This window comes from Macaca thibetana, chromosome 10 (genome assembly GCF_024542745.1).
Source record: "Macaca thibetana thibetana isolate TM-01 chromosome 10, ASM2454274v1, whole genome shotgun sequence".
NCBI lineage: Eukaryota > Metazoa > Chordata > Mammalia > Primates > Cercopithecidae > Macaca > Macaca thibetana.
In genome coordinates, this window is record NC_065587.1 from 25,682,986 (window position 1) to 25,700,073 (window position 17,088).

The window sequence follows — 17,088 nt, forward strand, 5'->3', positions numbered from 1 at the left end:
GCCTCCCGAGTAGCTGGGACTACAGGCGCCCGCCACCACGCCTGGCTAGTTTTTTGTATTTCCAGTAGAGACGGGGTTTCACCGCGTTAGCCACATGGTCTCCATCTGACCTCGTGATCCGCCCATCTCGGCCTACCGAAGTGCTGGGATTACAGGTGTGAGCCGCCACGCTCGACCATTTTTTGTATTTTTTATAGAGACGGGGTTTTGCCATGTTGCTCAGGCTGGTCTTGAACTGGCCTCAAGTGATCTACCCGCTGTGACCTCCCAGAGTGTTGGGATGACAGGCGTGAACCAGTGCACACCAGCTTTTGTTCTTACTGTTAACCTTTTCTTTTATTATTTATTTATTTATATATTTATTTATTTATTTTTGAGACAGAGTTTCTCTCTTATTGCCCAAGCTGGAGTGCAATGGCATGATCTTGGCTCACCGCAACCTTCGCCTCCTGGGTTCAAGCGATTCTCCTGCCTCAGCCTCCCGAGTAGCTGGGATTACAAGCACACACCCATGCCCGGCTAAATTTGTGTTTTTAATAGAGATGGGTTTTCACCATGTTGGTCAGGCTGGTCTCGAACTCTCAACCTCAAGTGATCTGCCCACCTCAGCCTCCCGAAGTGCTGGGATTACAGGCGTGAGCCTTGGCGCCCTGCCTTATTTCTTTAAATACAGTAAACATACTTATTTTATGATCTGTTTCTGATACCTCTAACAACTGAGGCCCTGATGGCTCTGATTCTGTTGTCTTGTATTTGTGCTGACCGTCACTCTGGGCACCTTCTTTCTCTGAGTGTTTTGTGATTTTTTTTGAACACGAGCTCATATTTCTTGGGATATTATCTGCTGAACTATTTAAGACCCAGGTGGAAGGTAGATGCCTCAAGAGAGGGGTATTCTTTTGCTTCTTTCTAGTACTAGGGAAATAACAAATTTGAGATGACAGCTACGTTCTCTGATCTTTCAGACCACCCAGGTAATGGGAGTTTGGGTTATAAACCGCATGAGTTACAAACCTGATTTGTGGCTCTTAATTATCCAGGGAGATAACATTTACATTTAATTTAATGACTATGATCAAGGTATAAGCAGTCAGGTATCGTTGCTGTTTCACTCAGACCCAAAGTGTCAACATTCATAAGGTGAACTACTGTGGATGAAAAATACTGCTGTCACTGTGGACAGGCAATTGTTTTGAGATCCCAAAATATTAGTGGGTTTTTCTAGTTTTTCCTTGCTGAGAGTGTGACTCTTTGGGGTCCTACCTTCCTGTAGGAAGGTCTCTTATTAGATCTTCAGCTTGGGTGGGGGAGCATAAAACAATTAAATCTAAGCTTAAATTTTCCCACTTGACTAGCTTTCCTTAAGGCAGAGGCCAGCTTTAGTGTTTTCTCACATTTCTGGGTTAGTTTTTGGCCCTTAAATGTTTCTTATTTTCTTGCCATATCATTGAGCGATTTTGAAATTAAGCTAATTGTTCAAGCAGCCAGGCTGGTTTGTTACCAGAATTTGACCTCTGTTCAGTTCTTCATTCTCCTTGTCCAGTTTTCAGCAGGGAGAGGTTCACTTCCAGCTATAGTTGTAACTCTCTGAGGGAGAATGTCCATCCTGCAAATTAAAGACACCCTCCCGGAAAACAAAAACAAAATCAAACACCTGGCTGGTCCAGGTAGGAGATGTATTTTCAGTGACAACAGGAGAGGTTTAGGAGGAGGAGATAGGATTGCTGCTTCCCAGTGGGGACTCAGATGTAATTTTTCATCTCTTCCCCCTACCCCCCGCCCCGGTGGCCTATAGCCAGAGCTGCTGGACCTGTACACGGTGAACCTGCACCGCATCGAGAAGGATGTGCAGAGGTGTGACCGCAACTACTGGTACTTCACTCCCGCCAACTTGGAGAAGCTGCGTAACATCATGTGCAGGTGGCTGCGAGCAGCGAGGGGATCTAGGGGATGGGGAGGGGGAATGGGTGAAATGGGGGACATAGGGGGCCCACCTAGAAGTTATGTCAGCTTCTGAAGCTGGCATCGTACTCACGTGGAATCTTACTTAGCTCACAGTGACAATTTAACAACAATAATATAGAGCATTTATTAAGCACTTACTGTATACCAGCCACTGTCCTGAGGCCTATACTATCATCGCTCACTTACTCCTCAACCCTACGAGGTATTAACCCCTTTTATAGGTGACGATGTGGAGGCTCCAGAAGAGCCTCATTGCTGAGTGGGCATCAGGCAGTGGCTGAGCGGGAACTCATAGCCACGCCTCTCTGGCTGTAGAATCTGTTCTTCTTCTGTTTTTCTTGAAGCCAAGATCTAAGACTGTTCATTACTGTTCACTAAAAAGATATTATTCCTGTAATCCCAGCGCTTTGGGAAGCTGACGTGGGAGGATCACTTGAGACCACTTGAGTTCCTCACAGACTTCAAAAAAGTAGAGACTGGCCTGGCAACATAGTGAGACCCTGTCACTACAAAATAATTTTTTTCAACTTAACATTTAGCTGGACATAGTGGTATGCACTTGTAGTCCTAGATACTTGGGAGGTGGAGGCAGGAGGGTAGCTTGAGCCCAGAGGTTAGAGGGTTGCAGTTAGCTATGATTGCATCATTGTACTCCAGCCTGGGTGACAGAGGGAGACCCCATCTCTTAAAAAAGTAATAAAAATAATAAAAAATTACTTTTGGTATTTCTTAAAATATGAAAGTAACCCATGCTTGTTAAAAATCTAAATCACTGACAACTCTAATCCCAGCACTTTGGGAGGCCAAGGCAGGAGGATCGCTTGAGGCCAAGAGTTTGAGACCAGTCTGGGCAACATAACAAGACCCCATCTCTACAAAAGTTTTAATAAATTAGCCAGGCATGATGGTGTGCGCCTATAGTCATAGCTACTTTGGGAAGCTGAGGCAGCAGGATGGCTTGAACCTGGGAGGTTGAGGAACAATGAACTGTGATCATACCACGGCAGTCCAGCCTGGGCAACAGAATGACACCCTGTCTCAAAACAAAACAAAAACCTAAATCAAAGAAATTAGAAGGTCGTAAGATAGAAAGAGAAACTTCTCCCTTCATCTCTGCCCATCAGTGCCACTTACCCAGAATTAACGACTACTAACAATTTAGTAATATCTAATTGATTATATATTGTATAACATAATATGAATGTACTTTTTTTGTGTGTGGGGGGATGGAATCTCGCTCTATGGCCCAGGATGGAGTGCGGTGGTGAGATCTCAGCTCACTGCAACCTCCGCCTCCTGGGTTCTAGCGATTCTCCTACCTCAGCCTCCTGAGTAGCTGGGACTATAGGCGCAGGCTGCCAGACCCAGCTAATTTTTTGCATTGGAATACAGATGGGGTTTCACCATGTTGCCCAGGCTGGTCTTGAACTCCTGAGCTCAGGCAATCCACCTGCCTTGGCCTCTCAAGTGCTAGGATTACAGGCATGAGCCATCGCACCCAGCCTGAATGTACTTTTTTAAAAATGTTTTAAACTGTGATATAGTCTGATAAGTGTTACATTAAAATGGAAAAAAAATGCTGGGAAGAAGTAAAAATGAACTGACTTCTTCCTGGTTAAGGCATAGGGAGAAATCATGGAAGACTTCACAGAAGTGACCTTTTGAGATGGATTTTGACAAAGTTAAGAAAACTAAAGAAACCATAGGCCGGACATGGCAGCTCACACGTGTAATCCCAGCACTTTTTGGGAGGTCGAGGCGGGCAGATCACCTGAGGTCAGGAGTTCAAGACTAGCCTGGCCAACATGGCGAAACCCTGTCTCTACTAAAAATACAAAAATTAGCCAGGCGTGGCAGCATGCACCTGTAATCCCAGCTACTTGGGAGGCTGAGGCAGGGGAATCGCTTGAACCAGGGAAGTGGAGGTTGCAGTGAGCTGAGATTGTGCCATTGCACTCCAGTGCGGGCAACAAGAGTGAAACTCTGTCTTAAAAAAAAAAAAAAGGAACACTAAAGAAACTGTTTCACATAGAGGCTAAGATCATATATCCTTGAGTAAGGCCTCCTAGGTTCAAGTACTGCCTCTGCCACTTATTAGGTGTATGATTTGGGGCATGTCATTTACCTGTCTATGCTTCAGTCCCCTCATCTGTGAAATAGGATAATGGTCCATGTTTCACATGACTATTTTGAAAATAGTGGGTGGAGGGGCCAGGAGCGGTGGCTCACGCCTGTAATCCCAGCACTTTGGGAGGCCAAGACGGGCAGATCACGAGGTCAGGAGATCGAGACCATCCTGGCTAACACAGTGAAACCCTGTCTCTACTAAAAATACAAAAAAAAAAAGGCTGGGCATGGGGACAGGCGCCTATAGTCCCAGCTACTTGGGAGGCTGAGGCAGGAGAATGGCATGAACCCTGGAGGTGGAGCTTGCAGTGAGCAGAGATCACGCTACTGCACTCCAGCCTGGGCAACAGAGCGAGACTCTGTCTCAAAAAAAAAAAAAAAGAAAAGAAAATAGTGGGTTGAGTATACAGTAAGTGCTCAGTAAATATAAGCTGTTACTAGTAAGGGACAGATTGGAATTCCTGACAAAGGGAGCTGTAGGGCAAAGATACAGAAACATAAATTTGTGATCTCTTTGTGCAAAGTGAATACGTCAGTGTAGCTGGAGAGGAGGACAGTGTGGAAGCGATATTTGAGGCTGTGAAGATGAATTGGGAGGAGGCCATTACTCCTTGTACCCCCAGTAAAGGAGTTTGGATAACATCCCATCAGACAGCAGGGTGCTTGTGCAAGTTTTGAGCCTGAAGAGGCCTCCTGAGTTGGCCTTTAGGGAGGTCATCCTGGTAGCTGCACATAGGATGTTTAAAGAGAGACACTGGGAACAGGGATGCAGGCAGGAGGCTGAGGGAGAGGTCCAAGTGAGGGATTGGGGACAGAAGCGGGAGGAGCGGAAGTTGGAGTGGGTTGGAGAGGCAGGCCGTGGCTGCCATAATTGGCCCCTTATGTCTTTTCTAGCTACATCTGGCAGCACATTGAGATCGGCTATGTCCAGGGCATGTGTGATCTTCTGGCTCCACTGCTGGTCATTCTGGATGATGGTGAGTGTGTCTTTACTGCCCAGGGCTGGGGGCGCATTTCCTTTCCACTGCATGGCAGAGGGGTTGATCTCACTTTGTGACTCTACGGAATGTGGCTCCAGCCAGGTGCTCCGAAGGCCTGTCTGGTGAACACATCAATATCCTAGTGAAATAAAAAGTCCTTATATTCCATGGTGCCCAATACTCAACACCCAGATAGGCATTTGCTAGCCACTGATTGTATGAATATGAATGAGAACAAACAAACCAAAACAAAAAACAAACCCAGACGGCTTCACTGGTGAGTTCTATGAAACATTTAAAGAATAATTAATGCCAATTCTTCACCTGCTCTTCAAAAACGTAGAAAAGGAAGGAATGCTTCTTAACTCATTCAGTAAAGCCAGACCTCGTATGAGGACTGGGTGTCTCATTGGCATGCAGATACCAGTAACAGACAAAGACGTAACAAGAAAACTACAGACCAATATCCTTTATGAATACAAATGCAGAAATCCTCAACAAAATACCAATAAACTTAATTCACCAAGATATAAAAAAGATAATACACCATGACCAACTCAGGCTTATCTCCAGAATGCAAGGGTGGTTTGACATGCAAAACTCAGTCAATTTAATTCACCACATTACTAAAATAAAGGGAAAAACCCACACAATCATATCAATTGACACAGAAAAACACAAGAAAATCCAACATCCTTTCATAATAAAAAACATTCAACAAACTAGGAATAGAAGGGAACTAAACACGATAGAGGGCATCTGTGAAAACCTCACAAATATGATCATACTCAGTGGTGAAAATCTGAACACTTCCTCCCTAAAAGCAGGAACAGGACAGGTATGTCTATTTTTGCCACCATAGGTTCTAGCCAGGGCAATTAAGAAAGACAAATAAATAAAAATAATTCAGATTAGAAAGAAAGTAAAACTATCTTTGTTCACAGATGTGATTTTGCATATAGAAGATCTTAAGGAATAAAAAAAAAAATTAGAACTGATAAATAAGTTTATCAGGTTTGCAGGATACAAGATCAATAAACAAAAGTGTCTTGTATTTCTATACACTTGAAATGAACAATCCCAAAATGAAATTAGGAAAACAATTTTATTTGCAACAGCATCTAGAAGAATGCAATACTGACTGGGTGCAGTGGCTCATGCCTGTAATCCCAGCACTTTGGGAGGCCGAGGCGGGCAGATCACCTGAGGTCAGGAGTTTGAGACCATCCTGGCCAACGTGGTGAAACCCAGTCTCTACTAAAAATACAAAAAAAAAAAAAAAAAAAATAGCCAGGCGTGGTGGTGCATGCCTCTAATTCCAGTTACTTCGGAGGCTGAGGCAGGAGAATCGCTTGAACCTGGGAGGCAGAGGTTGCATTGGGCTGAGATAGCACCACTGTACTCCAGCCTGGGTGATAGAGTGAGACTCCGTCTAAAAAATAAATAAATAAAAAATAAATAGTCCAGGCATGTTGGCTCACGCCTGTTGTAATCCCAGCACTTTGGGAGCCTGAAGTGGCTGGATCATCTGAGGTCAGGAGTTTGAGATCAGCCTGGCCAACATGGTGAAACCCTGTCTCTACTAAATATACAAAAATTAGGCCGGGCGCGGTGGCTCAAGCCTGTAATCCCAGCACTTTGGGAGGCCGAGACCGGTGGATCACGAGGTCAGGAGATCGAGACCATCCTGGCTAACATGGTGAAACCCCGTCTCTACTAAAAAAAATACAAAAAACTAGCCGGGCGAGGTGGCGGGCGCCTGTAGTCCCAGCTACTCGGGAGGCTGAGGCAGGAGAATGCCGTAAACCCGGGAGGCGGAGCTTGCAGTGAGCTGAGATCTGGCCACTGCACTCCAGCCTGGGCAACAGAGCGAGACTCCGTCTCAAAAAAAAAAAAAAAAAAAAAAAAACATTAGCCAGGCATGGTGGCAGGCGCCTGTAATCCCAGCTACTTGGGAGGCTTGGGCAGGAGAATCGCTTGAACTCAGGAGGCGGAGGTTGCAGTGAGCTGAAATTGCGCCATTATACTCCAGCCTGGGTGACAAGAGCAAAACTCCATCTCAAATAAATAAATACATAAATAAAATACAATACTTATGAATAAACTTAACAGAAATGCAAGATTTGTACATTGAAAACTACAAGGCATTGTTGAAGTAAATTTTTAAAAACAAAATAAATGGAAAGATATCTCATGTTCATGGATTGGAAGACTTAGTGTTGTTAAGGTAACAATGCTCTCCAATGATCTGTAAAGTCAGTGCAGTTTCTGTCAAAAATCCCAGCTGCCTTTTTTTTTTTTTTGTTTGTTTTTTTCAAAAATTGACAAGCTGACCCTAAAATTGGAAATTTAAGGAATTTAGAATAGCCAAAACAATTTTTAAAAGGAGATGTTGCAGGACTCACAGTACCTGATTTCAAAATCTACTACAAAGGTCTTAAAATAGTGGTATTTCTATAAGGATCAACATGTAGATCAATGGAATAGAATTGAGAATCCAGAAGTAAGCCCTTACATTGATAGTCAATTGATTTTGACAGAGGTACTAAGAAAATTCAACTCAGTGAGGAAAAACAGTCTTCTCAACATATGGTGCAAGAACTACTGGACATGCATATGCAAAAAATTGAAGTTGAACCCTTACCTCACACCACATACAACAAACTAACTCAAAATGGATCATAGACCTAAATGCAAGAACTAAAAGTGTAAAACTTAAAAACAGGAGTAAATCTTTGTCACCTTAGGCTAGGGAATTTTTTTTTAGATATGACACCAAAAACATAAAGAAAAAATAAGCAAATTAGACTTCATCGAAATTAAAAACTTTTGTACTTCAGAGAACACCATCAAGAAAGTGAAAAGAACCCAAAGACTAGAAGAAAATATTTCCAAGTCGTATGTGTGATAAAGGACTCGTAGTCAAAATATATAAAAAACTCTTATAATTCAACAATAAAAAGACAACCTGATTAAAGTGGCTGAAGGATTTGAACAGACATTTCTCAATAGAATTGAAGATATGCAAATGCCAATAAGCAAGTTAAAGGATGCCCTGCATCAGGGGTCTCCAAGCCCTATGCCACAGACAGGAACCTTGCTGCACAGCAGGAGGTGAGCAGTAGGCTAGTGAGCATTACAACCTGAGCTCCACCTCCCACCTCCTGTCAGATCAGCAGTGGCATTAGATTCTCCTAGGAGTGCGAACCCTATTGTGAATTATGCATATGAGGGGTCTAGGTTGTGCACTCCTTCTGAGAATCTAATGCCTGATGATCTGAGGTGGAACAGTTTCATCCAGAAACTATACCCCCCACTCCACTCCCTGTCCATGGAAAAATTGTCTTCCAGGAAACTGGTATCTGGTGACAAAAAGGTTGAGCACTGCTGTTCTACATCATTAGTCATTAGGAAAATGGAAATCAAAACCACAGTGAGATACCACTTCATATACACTGGGATGGCTGGAATCAAAACAATAGAAAATCATGTACTGATAAGAATATGAAGAAATTGGAAGCTTCATACATTGCTGGTGGAATTGTAAAATGGTTTGGCCACTTTACTTATTTATTTATTTATTTATTTATTTATTTATTATTTTGAGATGGAGTCTCATCCTGTCACCCAGGCTGGAGTGCAGTGGCACAATCTCAGCTCACTGCAACCTCTGCCTCCCGGGTTCAAGTGATTCTCCTGCCTCAGCCTCCCAAGTAGCTGGGATTACAGGCACCCACCACCACATCTGGCTAATTTTTGTATTTTTAGTAGAGATGGGGTTTCACCATACTGGCTATGCAGATCTCGAACTCCAGACCTCAGGTGATCCGCCCACCTTGGCCTCCCAAAGTGCTGGGATTACAGGCATGAACCGCCATGCCCGGCCGGTTTGGCCACTTTAAAAAACAGTCTGGCAGTTTCTCATAGTAATGAACATAGAGTTATCATGTGACCCAGCAATTTCATCCATAGATATATGCCTAAGAGAATTGAAAATATATGTTCATGCAAATACCTGTACATATGTTCATGATAGCATTATTCATAATACTCAAAAAAGTGGAAATAGTCGCAATGTCCATCAAATGATGAATGCATAAACAAAATGTGGTATATCCATACAATGGAATATTATTTGGCAAAAAAAAGAATGATGTTCTGATCCAAACTACAATGTGGATGAACCTTGAAAACATTATGCTAAGTGAAAGAAGCCAGACACAAAATATCACAAATGGTGTGATTCCATTTATATGAAATGTCCAGAGTAGACAAATCCATAGAGACAGAAAGACTAGTCGTTGACAGGGACTTGGGGGAGAGAGAAATATGAAGTTGCTGCTTCATTGATACAGGGATTTCGGGGTTGCAGGGGTGAAGAAATGTTCTGGAACTAATAGTGGTGATTGCACAACATTGTGAATGTACTAAAACCACTAAATGGTACATTTAAAGGGTGAATTTTATGTGAGAATCTCAATAAACCTGTTAAAAAATGGGATTGGGTGCAATGGCTCACACTTGTAATCCTAGCACTTTGGGAGGCCGAGGCAGGAGGATTGCTTGAGATCAGGAGTTCAAGATGAGCCTGAGCAACATAGTGAGACTCCATCTCTACAAAAATAATTAAAAATTAGCTGGGCATGGTGGTGCACACCTGTAGTCCCAGCTACTCAGGAAGCTAAGGCAAGAGGATTGCTTGAGATCAGGAGTTCGAGACCAGCCTGAGCAACATAGTGAGACTCCATCTCTACACAAAAATTTAAAAATTTGCCGGGCGTGGTTGTGTACACCTGTAGTCCCAGCTACTCAGGAGGCTAAGACAAGAGGATTGCTTGAGCCAAGGAGTTGGAGGTTGCAGTGAGCTATGATCGTGCTACTGCATTGCAAGCCCCTGGGCTAAATATATAAACATTTATGTCTAAAATACAACAACTAGGTCCAGGCCCAGTGGCTCACGCCTGTAATTGCAACAATTTGGGAGGCTGAGGCAGGTGGATCGCTTGAAGTCAGGAGTTCAAAACCAGCCTGGCCAACATGGTGAAAAATTTCTACTAAAAATACAAAAGTTAGCTGAGCATTGTGGCAGGCACTTGTAATTCCAGCTACATGGGAGGCTGCAGCAGAAGAAGCACTTGAACTTGGGAGACAGAGGTTGCAGTGAGCCAAGATCATGCCACTGCACTCCAGCCTTGGTGACAGAGCGAGACTCCATCTCAAAATAAATAAAATAAAATAAATAAAATAAAACAAAATAAAATAAAAAAGTAGGCCAGGCATGGTAGCTCATGCCTGTAACCTCAGCACTTTGGGACGCCAAGGTAGGCAGATTGTGACTAGCCTGGGCAACATGGTGAAACCTCGTCTCTACAAAAAATAGAAAAATTAGCCAGGTGTGTTGGCACACACCTGTGGTCCCTGCTACTTGGGAGGCTGAGGCAGGAGGATCACTTGAGGCTGCTAAGGTCGAGGTGCAATGAGCCGTGATTGTGCCACTGCACTCCAACCTGGGTGACAGAATGAGACCCTATCTCAAAAATAAATAAATACATAATAAATGGGGAGCATAATTCCGTACTCTTTTTTTTATTTTGACACGTTTCACTCTTGTTGCCCAGGCTGGAGTGCAATGGTACAATCTCAGCTCACTGCAACTTCCGCCTCCCAAGTTAAGGCAGTTCTCCTGCCTCAGGCTCCCAAGTAGCTGAGATTACAGGCACCCACCATGATGCCTGGCTAATTTTTGTATTTTTAGTAGAGACAGGGTTACACCATGTTGTTCAGGCTAGTCTTGAACTCCTGACTTCAGGTGATCCACCTGCCTTGGCCTCCCAAAGTGCTGGGATTACAGGCGTGAGCCACCATGCCCAGCCAACTACCTACTCTGTAGACACGGACTGCACATAGTGACTTGTTTCCAAAAAGTACAGTATGGAAGGCAGTGACGGGATGAGAAAGAAACTACAGTAGAGAAACCTGACAAACACGACTTCAGCCAGGTGACCATGGCCAACATCAGCAGTTTTAAATCATGCTGATAGTATATACCCTTATGATATGATTAAAATGGCCCTTTACCTGTGTGGTTTTCCTCTTGATAACCCATAACCCAGTCTTACCATGAGAAAGGCATCAGATAAATTCCATTGCTAATAGTGCAGCATCCTACAAAAAATACCTGACCACTACACCTCAAAACTGTCAAGGTTGCCGGACGTAGTGCCTCACGCCTATAATCCCAGCACTTTGGGAGGCCTAGGTGGGCGGATCACAAGGTCAGGAGATTGAGACCATCCTGGCTAACACAATGAAACCCTGTCTCTACTAAAAATACAAAAAAATTAGCCGGGTGTGGTGGTGGGCACCTGTAGTCCCGGGAGGCTGAGGCAGGGGAATGGAGTGAACCCGGGAGGTAGAGCTTGCAGTGAGCCAAGATTGCGCCACTGCACTCCAACCTGGCCGACAGAGCGAGACTCTGTTTCAAAAAAAAAACCAAAAAACAAAAAACTATCAAGGTCATCAAAAACAAGAAAAGCCTGAGAAACTGCCACAACCAAGAGGAGCTTAAGGGAACATGACCAGTCGACGTAATGTGCTGTTCTGGATGACAGCTTGGAACAGAAAAATGACATTCAGTACATACTAAGAAAATCTGAATACAGTATGGACTTTAGTTCATAATGTGTCCATATCGGTTCAACAAATGTATCATGCTAATGTCCAGATACTAATAATAGAGGGAACCGCGTGTGGGGTGTATGACAAGTTTTTACTGTCTTTGCAGTTTTTCTGTGAATCTAAACTTTTCTAAAATATAAAGCCTTTTGTCTGGGCATGGTGGCTCACACCTGTAATCCCAGCACTTTGGGAGGCCGAGGCGGGCGGATCACGAGGTCAGGAGATCGAGACCATCCTGGCTAACACGGTGAAACCCCATCTCTACTAAAAAATACAAAAAACTAGCTGGGCGTGGTGGGGAGCCCCTGTAGTCCCAGCTACTCCGGAGGCTGAGGCAGGAGAATGGCGTGAACCCAGGAGGCGGAGATTGCGCCACTGCACTCCAGCCTGGGCGACAGAGCGAGACTCCGTCTCAAAAATAAAATAAAATAAAAATAAAGCCTTTTAGGCCGGGCACGTTGGCTCACGCCTGTAATCCCAGCGCTTTGGGAGGCTGAGGTGGGCGGATCACGAGGTCAGGAGATCGAGACCATGGTGAAACCCCCCTGGATAACATGTGAAACCCCATCTCTACTAAAAGTACACGAAAGGTCCACCCCCAACATTGAAGGTCATATTTCAACATGAGAGTTGGAGAGGACGAACATCCAAACCACATCACTTGGGCAGCGGGGCAGCTGACTGTTCTGTGCTGCTTTCTCAGAGGCGCTTGCCTTCAGCTGCTTCACGGAGCTCATGAAGAGGATGAACCAGAACTTCCCCCACGGAGGCGCCATGGACACGCACTTTGCAAACATGAGGTCGTTGATCCAGGTATGACTCCGCGTCCAATCCTGCTTTGGACCTTTTTGGGAAACAGTAAGTAAAGCTTAGTGGCTCCAGACTGAGCTATTTAGAGCCCACCTGGATTGGAATCCTATTTCTGCTGTACAAACTCGGCATATGCTCTTATCTTTCTGGGCCTCAGTTTTCTCATCTGTGAAATAGGTTTCCTCATTTTTATGAGTCCCAATAAGTTATTAGAATTATCATGGAAATGAAACAAACTAATGATGTTATAGTGCTCAGCACAGTGCCTGAGTGCCTCTCAGAGCATAGTCCATGGACTGGCAACATCAGCCTCACTGGCAACTTGTTAGAAGTGCAAATTACTGGGCACCTTTCCTCCACCGAATAAAAATCTCTGAGTTGGGCCCAGGAGTCTGTGCCATATGAAGCTCTCCAGGTAATTCTGGTGCAAGCTCAAATTTGAGAAGTATTGTAATAAATGCTAGCTCTTCAGCATTCATAGCGATTAGTATATCTACTCCCCAGAGGAGTTAAGACTCTACTCAACCCTGGCCGGGCGCGGTGGCTCAAGCCTGTAATCCCAGCACTTTGGGAGGCCGAGGCGGGTGGATCACAAGGTCAGGAGATCGAGACCATCCTGGCTAACATGGTGAAACCCCGTCTCTACTAAAAATACAAAAAACTAGCCAGGCGTGGTGGCGGGCGCCTGTAGTCCCAGCTACTTGGAGGCTGAGGCAGGAGAATTGGCGTGAACCTGGGAGGCGGAGCTTGCAGTGAGCCGAGATCGCGCCACTGCACTCCAGCCTGGGCGACAGAGCGAGACTCCGTCTCAAAAAAAAAAAAAAAAAAAAAAAAAGACACTCAACCCTTTGAGTAGAAGGAATGCAAATGTGTTAACGAGTAAATGGTGGGGATGCTTGTTATCTACACACTAGCAGTGGAGCTACAGTTAGCTCTGATTTCTTCTTTAGTGGAACTTTAAAATACTACAAAATATTTTGGACATAAGGAAGGTAAAAGAGTAATATAACAAACACCCATGTTTCCACCCCCACCTCCCCAAGAAATAAAATATTAACCACAGGCTGGGCGCGGTGGCTCACGCCTGTAATCCCAGCACTTTGGGAGGCCAAGGCAGGCGGATCACTTGAGGCCAGGAGTTTGAGACCAGCCTGGCCAACATGGTGAAACCCCATCTCTAACTAAAAATACAAAAATTAGTCAGGCGTGGTGGCGCACACCTGTAATCCCAGCTACTCAGGAGGCTGAGGCAGGAGAATCTCTTAAACCCGGTAGGTGGCGATTGCAGTGAGCTGAGATTGCACCATTGCACTCCAGCCTGGGTGACAGAGCAAGACTCTGTCCCGAAAAAAAGTTAACTTTAGATTTTTCATTATTCGTGTACCCCTTCTTGATGGCATTTCCCCACCACTCCTGTCCTCCCAGTGGTAAGCACTTTGCAGATTCCTGTGTTCACCATTATAATGTACTTTTAAAAATTCTTTTACAATATATGCATATATTCCTAAACAGCATATAACTCTGTTTCTTTACTCCCCACTTTACATAGTTTTAAATGGTATGAACTCTTGTGCGGCTTGTCTTTATACTCAGTAACAAGTTTGAGAGGCTGATCAACAAGGGGGCAGTTGATTCCTCTTTCCCGGAAGTACAGTCTTCTGCGTTAGGAGCACAGTGCATTCTATCACATTTGATTTGGATCCATTTTCCTGTTGGTGGTCATTTAGGTTGTTTTTATTTGGTTTGGTTTTGCTTTTGCTTTGGGGAACTTGGGGTTTTGCTTTTGGCCTTTATAAACAGTGCTGCACTGAAATTCTTGTGTGCATCCCTGCTGCATGCATGCAACAACTTTGCTTAGTCATCTACTCGGAATGGAATTGCTGGGGCAGAGAGAATGCACGTCCTCAGTTTTATCAGGCACGACGGAATCACTCTCAAAGCGATTGTACCAGTTTCTTAATGCTCCAGGGCAGTATGGTAAGGGTTTCAACACACACCATCCTCACTTGATATTGTCACACTTACATATTTTTGTCAATCTCTTGGATATGATTCGAGCATCCCATTGTGATTTATAATTACATTTTTATTTTTAATTTTTGTGGGTACATAATAGGTGTATATATATATATATATATATATATATATATATATGTGGAGTACATGAGTTGTTTTGAGACCGGAATGCAATGTGAAATAAGCACATCATGGAAAATAGAGTATCCAGTCCCTCAAGCATTGACATCCTTTGTGTTCCAAACAATCCAATTATATGCTTTTGGTTATTTTAAAATGTACAGTGAAATTATTGTTGACCATAGTTACCCTGCTGTGCGATCAAATAGTATGTCTTTTTCATTCAGTTTTTTCATTGTGATTTTATTTGCATTGTCTTGATTGACAGTGAAATTAAATATCTTCTTCTTTTTTTTTTTTTTAAGTTCATTTGGATTGTGAAGTGCCTATTCATATGCTTTGCCTATTTTCTTTTTCTTTGTTTTTTTTTTTTTAGAGACAGAGTCTCACTCTATAGTCCAGGCTGGAGTGCAGTGATGTGATCTTGGCTCACTGCAAGCTCCGCCTCCTGGGTTCACGCCATTCTCCTGCCTCAGCCTTCTGAGTAGCTGGGATTACAAGCTCCCGCCACCATGCCTGGCTAATTTTTTGTATTTTTTTTATTTTAGTAGAGACAGTGTTTCACCATGTTGGCCAGGATGGTCTCAATCTCCTGACCTCGTGATCCACCCACGTCAGCCTCCCAAAGTGCTGGGATTACAGGCGTGAGCCACCACACCCAGCCAACTTTGCCCATTTTCTATGTACATTTTTTCCATAATTAGAGTCATTTTGTACATACTTTTCTTTCTGTACATTATTTTTCAAACAAGGTTTTTTTTTCCCCCACTGACTAGCATATCCAATAGCTGGAGGTATTCTTCCACCACCTGTTTTTTTATAACATTTTGTTAAAATATAATTTAGATACATAAAATTTACCCTTTTGAAGTGTATGATTCAGTCAGTGGCTTTTCATTTATTCACAGAGTTATGTGATCATCATCAATTTCAGAACATTTTCATTACCCTAGAAAGAAACTCTTCATTAACAGCCACTCCCCATCCCCTCCGTCTTCCCAGCCCCTGAAAACCAAGGAGCTGCTTTCTGTTTCCGTGGATTTGCCTTTTCTAAATGTTTCATATAAATGGAATCATACAATATGTGGCCTTTTGTGACTGGCTTCTTTTACCTAGCATAATGATGTCAAGGTTTATCGTGTATGTATGATGCATTGTAGCATGTATCAAAACTTAGTTCGAGGCCAGGCGCAGTGGCTCATGCCTGTAATCCCAGCACTTTGGGAGGCCAAGGCAGGTGGATCACCTGAGGTCAGGAGTTCAAGACCAGCCTGACCAATATGGTGAAACTCCCATCTCTACTAAAAATAACAGAAATTAGCCAGGCATGGTGGCAGGTGCCTGTAATCCCAGCTACTTGGGAGGTTGAGACACGAGAATCACTTGAACCTGTAATCCCAGCCTACTTGGGAGGCTGAGGCACAAGAATCACTTGAACTCACTTGCAGTGAGCTGAAATCATGCCACTGCACTCCAGCCTGGGCGATAGAGCGAGACTCAGTCTCAAAAAAATAAAAACAAAACTTAGTTTGTTTTTATTACCAGATAATATTAAAATAGATGGTATGGATATGCTACTTATATTTATCCATTCATGTCTTGATGGACATTTGAGTTGTTTCCCAGTTGTTGGCTATTATGAATAACACTATTACACACATTCATTCACGTACAGATTTTTATGTGGATATGTTTTTGTTTTCATTTTGTTTTTTTAGACAGGGTCTCACTCTGTCACCCAGGCTGGAGTCCAGTGGTGTAATCATAGTTCATTGCAGCCTTGAACTGGGCTCAAGTGATCCTCCCACTTTAGCATCCTGAGTAGCTGGGACTACATGCCCAGGACACCATGCCAGGCTAATAATAAATTCTTTTCTTTCTTTTTTCTTTTTTTAGAGACAGGGTCTTGCTATGTTGCCCAGGCTGGTCTCAAACTCCTGGCTTCAAGTGATTCTCTTGCCTTGGCCTCCCAAAGTGCTGAGCCACCACACCTGACCAATAGATGTTTTCATTCTTCTTGGGGATAAACCTAAGAGTGGAATTGCTGCATCATATGGAAATTCTGTGTTTAGGTTTTTGAGAAACTACCAAACTGTTTTCCACAGCAGACACACCATTTACATTCTCAGGAGCAGTGTATGGGGGTTCCAGTTTCTCTGCATCCTTGCCAACACTTGTTATTGTCTGTCATTTTTCACTATCCTAGTGAGTGTGAATTGGTATCTTGCTGTGGTTTTGAATTGCATTTTCCTAAGGATTAAGGATGCTGAGCATCTTTCATGTGCCTCTTGACTATTTGTGAATCTCCTTTGGAGAAATGTCTATTCAGATCCTTTCCCCTTTTTTTTTTTGAGACGGGAATCTCGCTCTGTCACCCAGGCTGGAGTGCAGT

The 17,088-nt window shown here is 43.6% G+C and overlaps 1 protein-coding gene and 1 non-coding gene across 3 annotated transcripts in view; one reads left to right on the forward strand and one right to left on the reverse strand.

The window, feature by feature from the left end:
- The window catches only part of SGSM1 (small G protein signaling modulator 1), a 210,490-nt gene that overhangs the window by 184,259 nt on the left and 9,143 nt on the right, over window positions 1–17,088 (forward strand). For both annotated transcript variants that reach the window (XM_050745897.1, XM_050745898.1), the window contains 3 exons: window positions 1,796–1,920; window positions 4,987–5,069; window positions 12,454–12,563. In XM_050745897.1, coding sequence (XP_050601854.1) covers window positions 1,796–1,920; window positions 4,987–5,069; window positions 12,454–12,563 — 318 coding nt within the window. The remainder of the gene's footprint in view (window positions 1–1,795; window positions 1,921–4,986; window positions 5,070–12,453; window positions 12,564–17,088) is intronic.
- Window positions 1,109–1,179, reverse strand: LOC126929915 (small nucleolar RNA SNORD56). Its single transcript, XR_007717347.1, has one exon. It is a non-coding gene; the product is annotated as a small nucleolar RNA SNORD56 (small nucleolar RNA).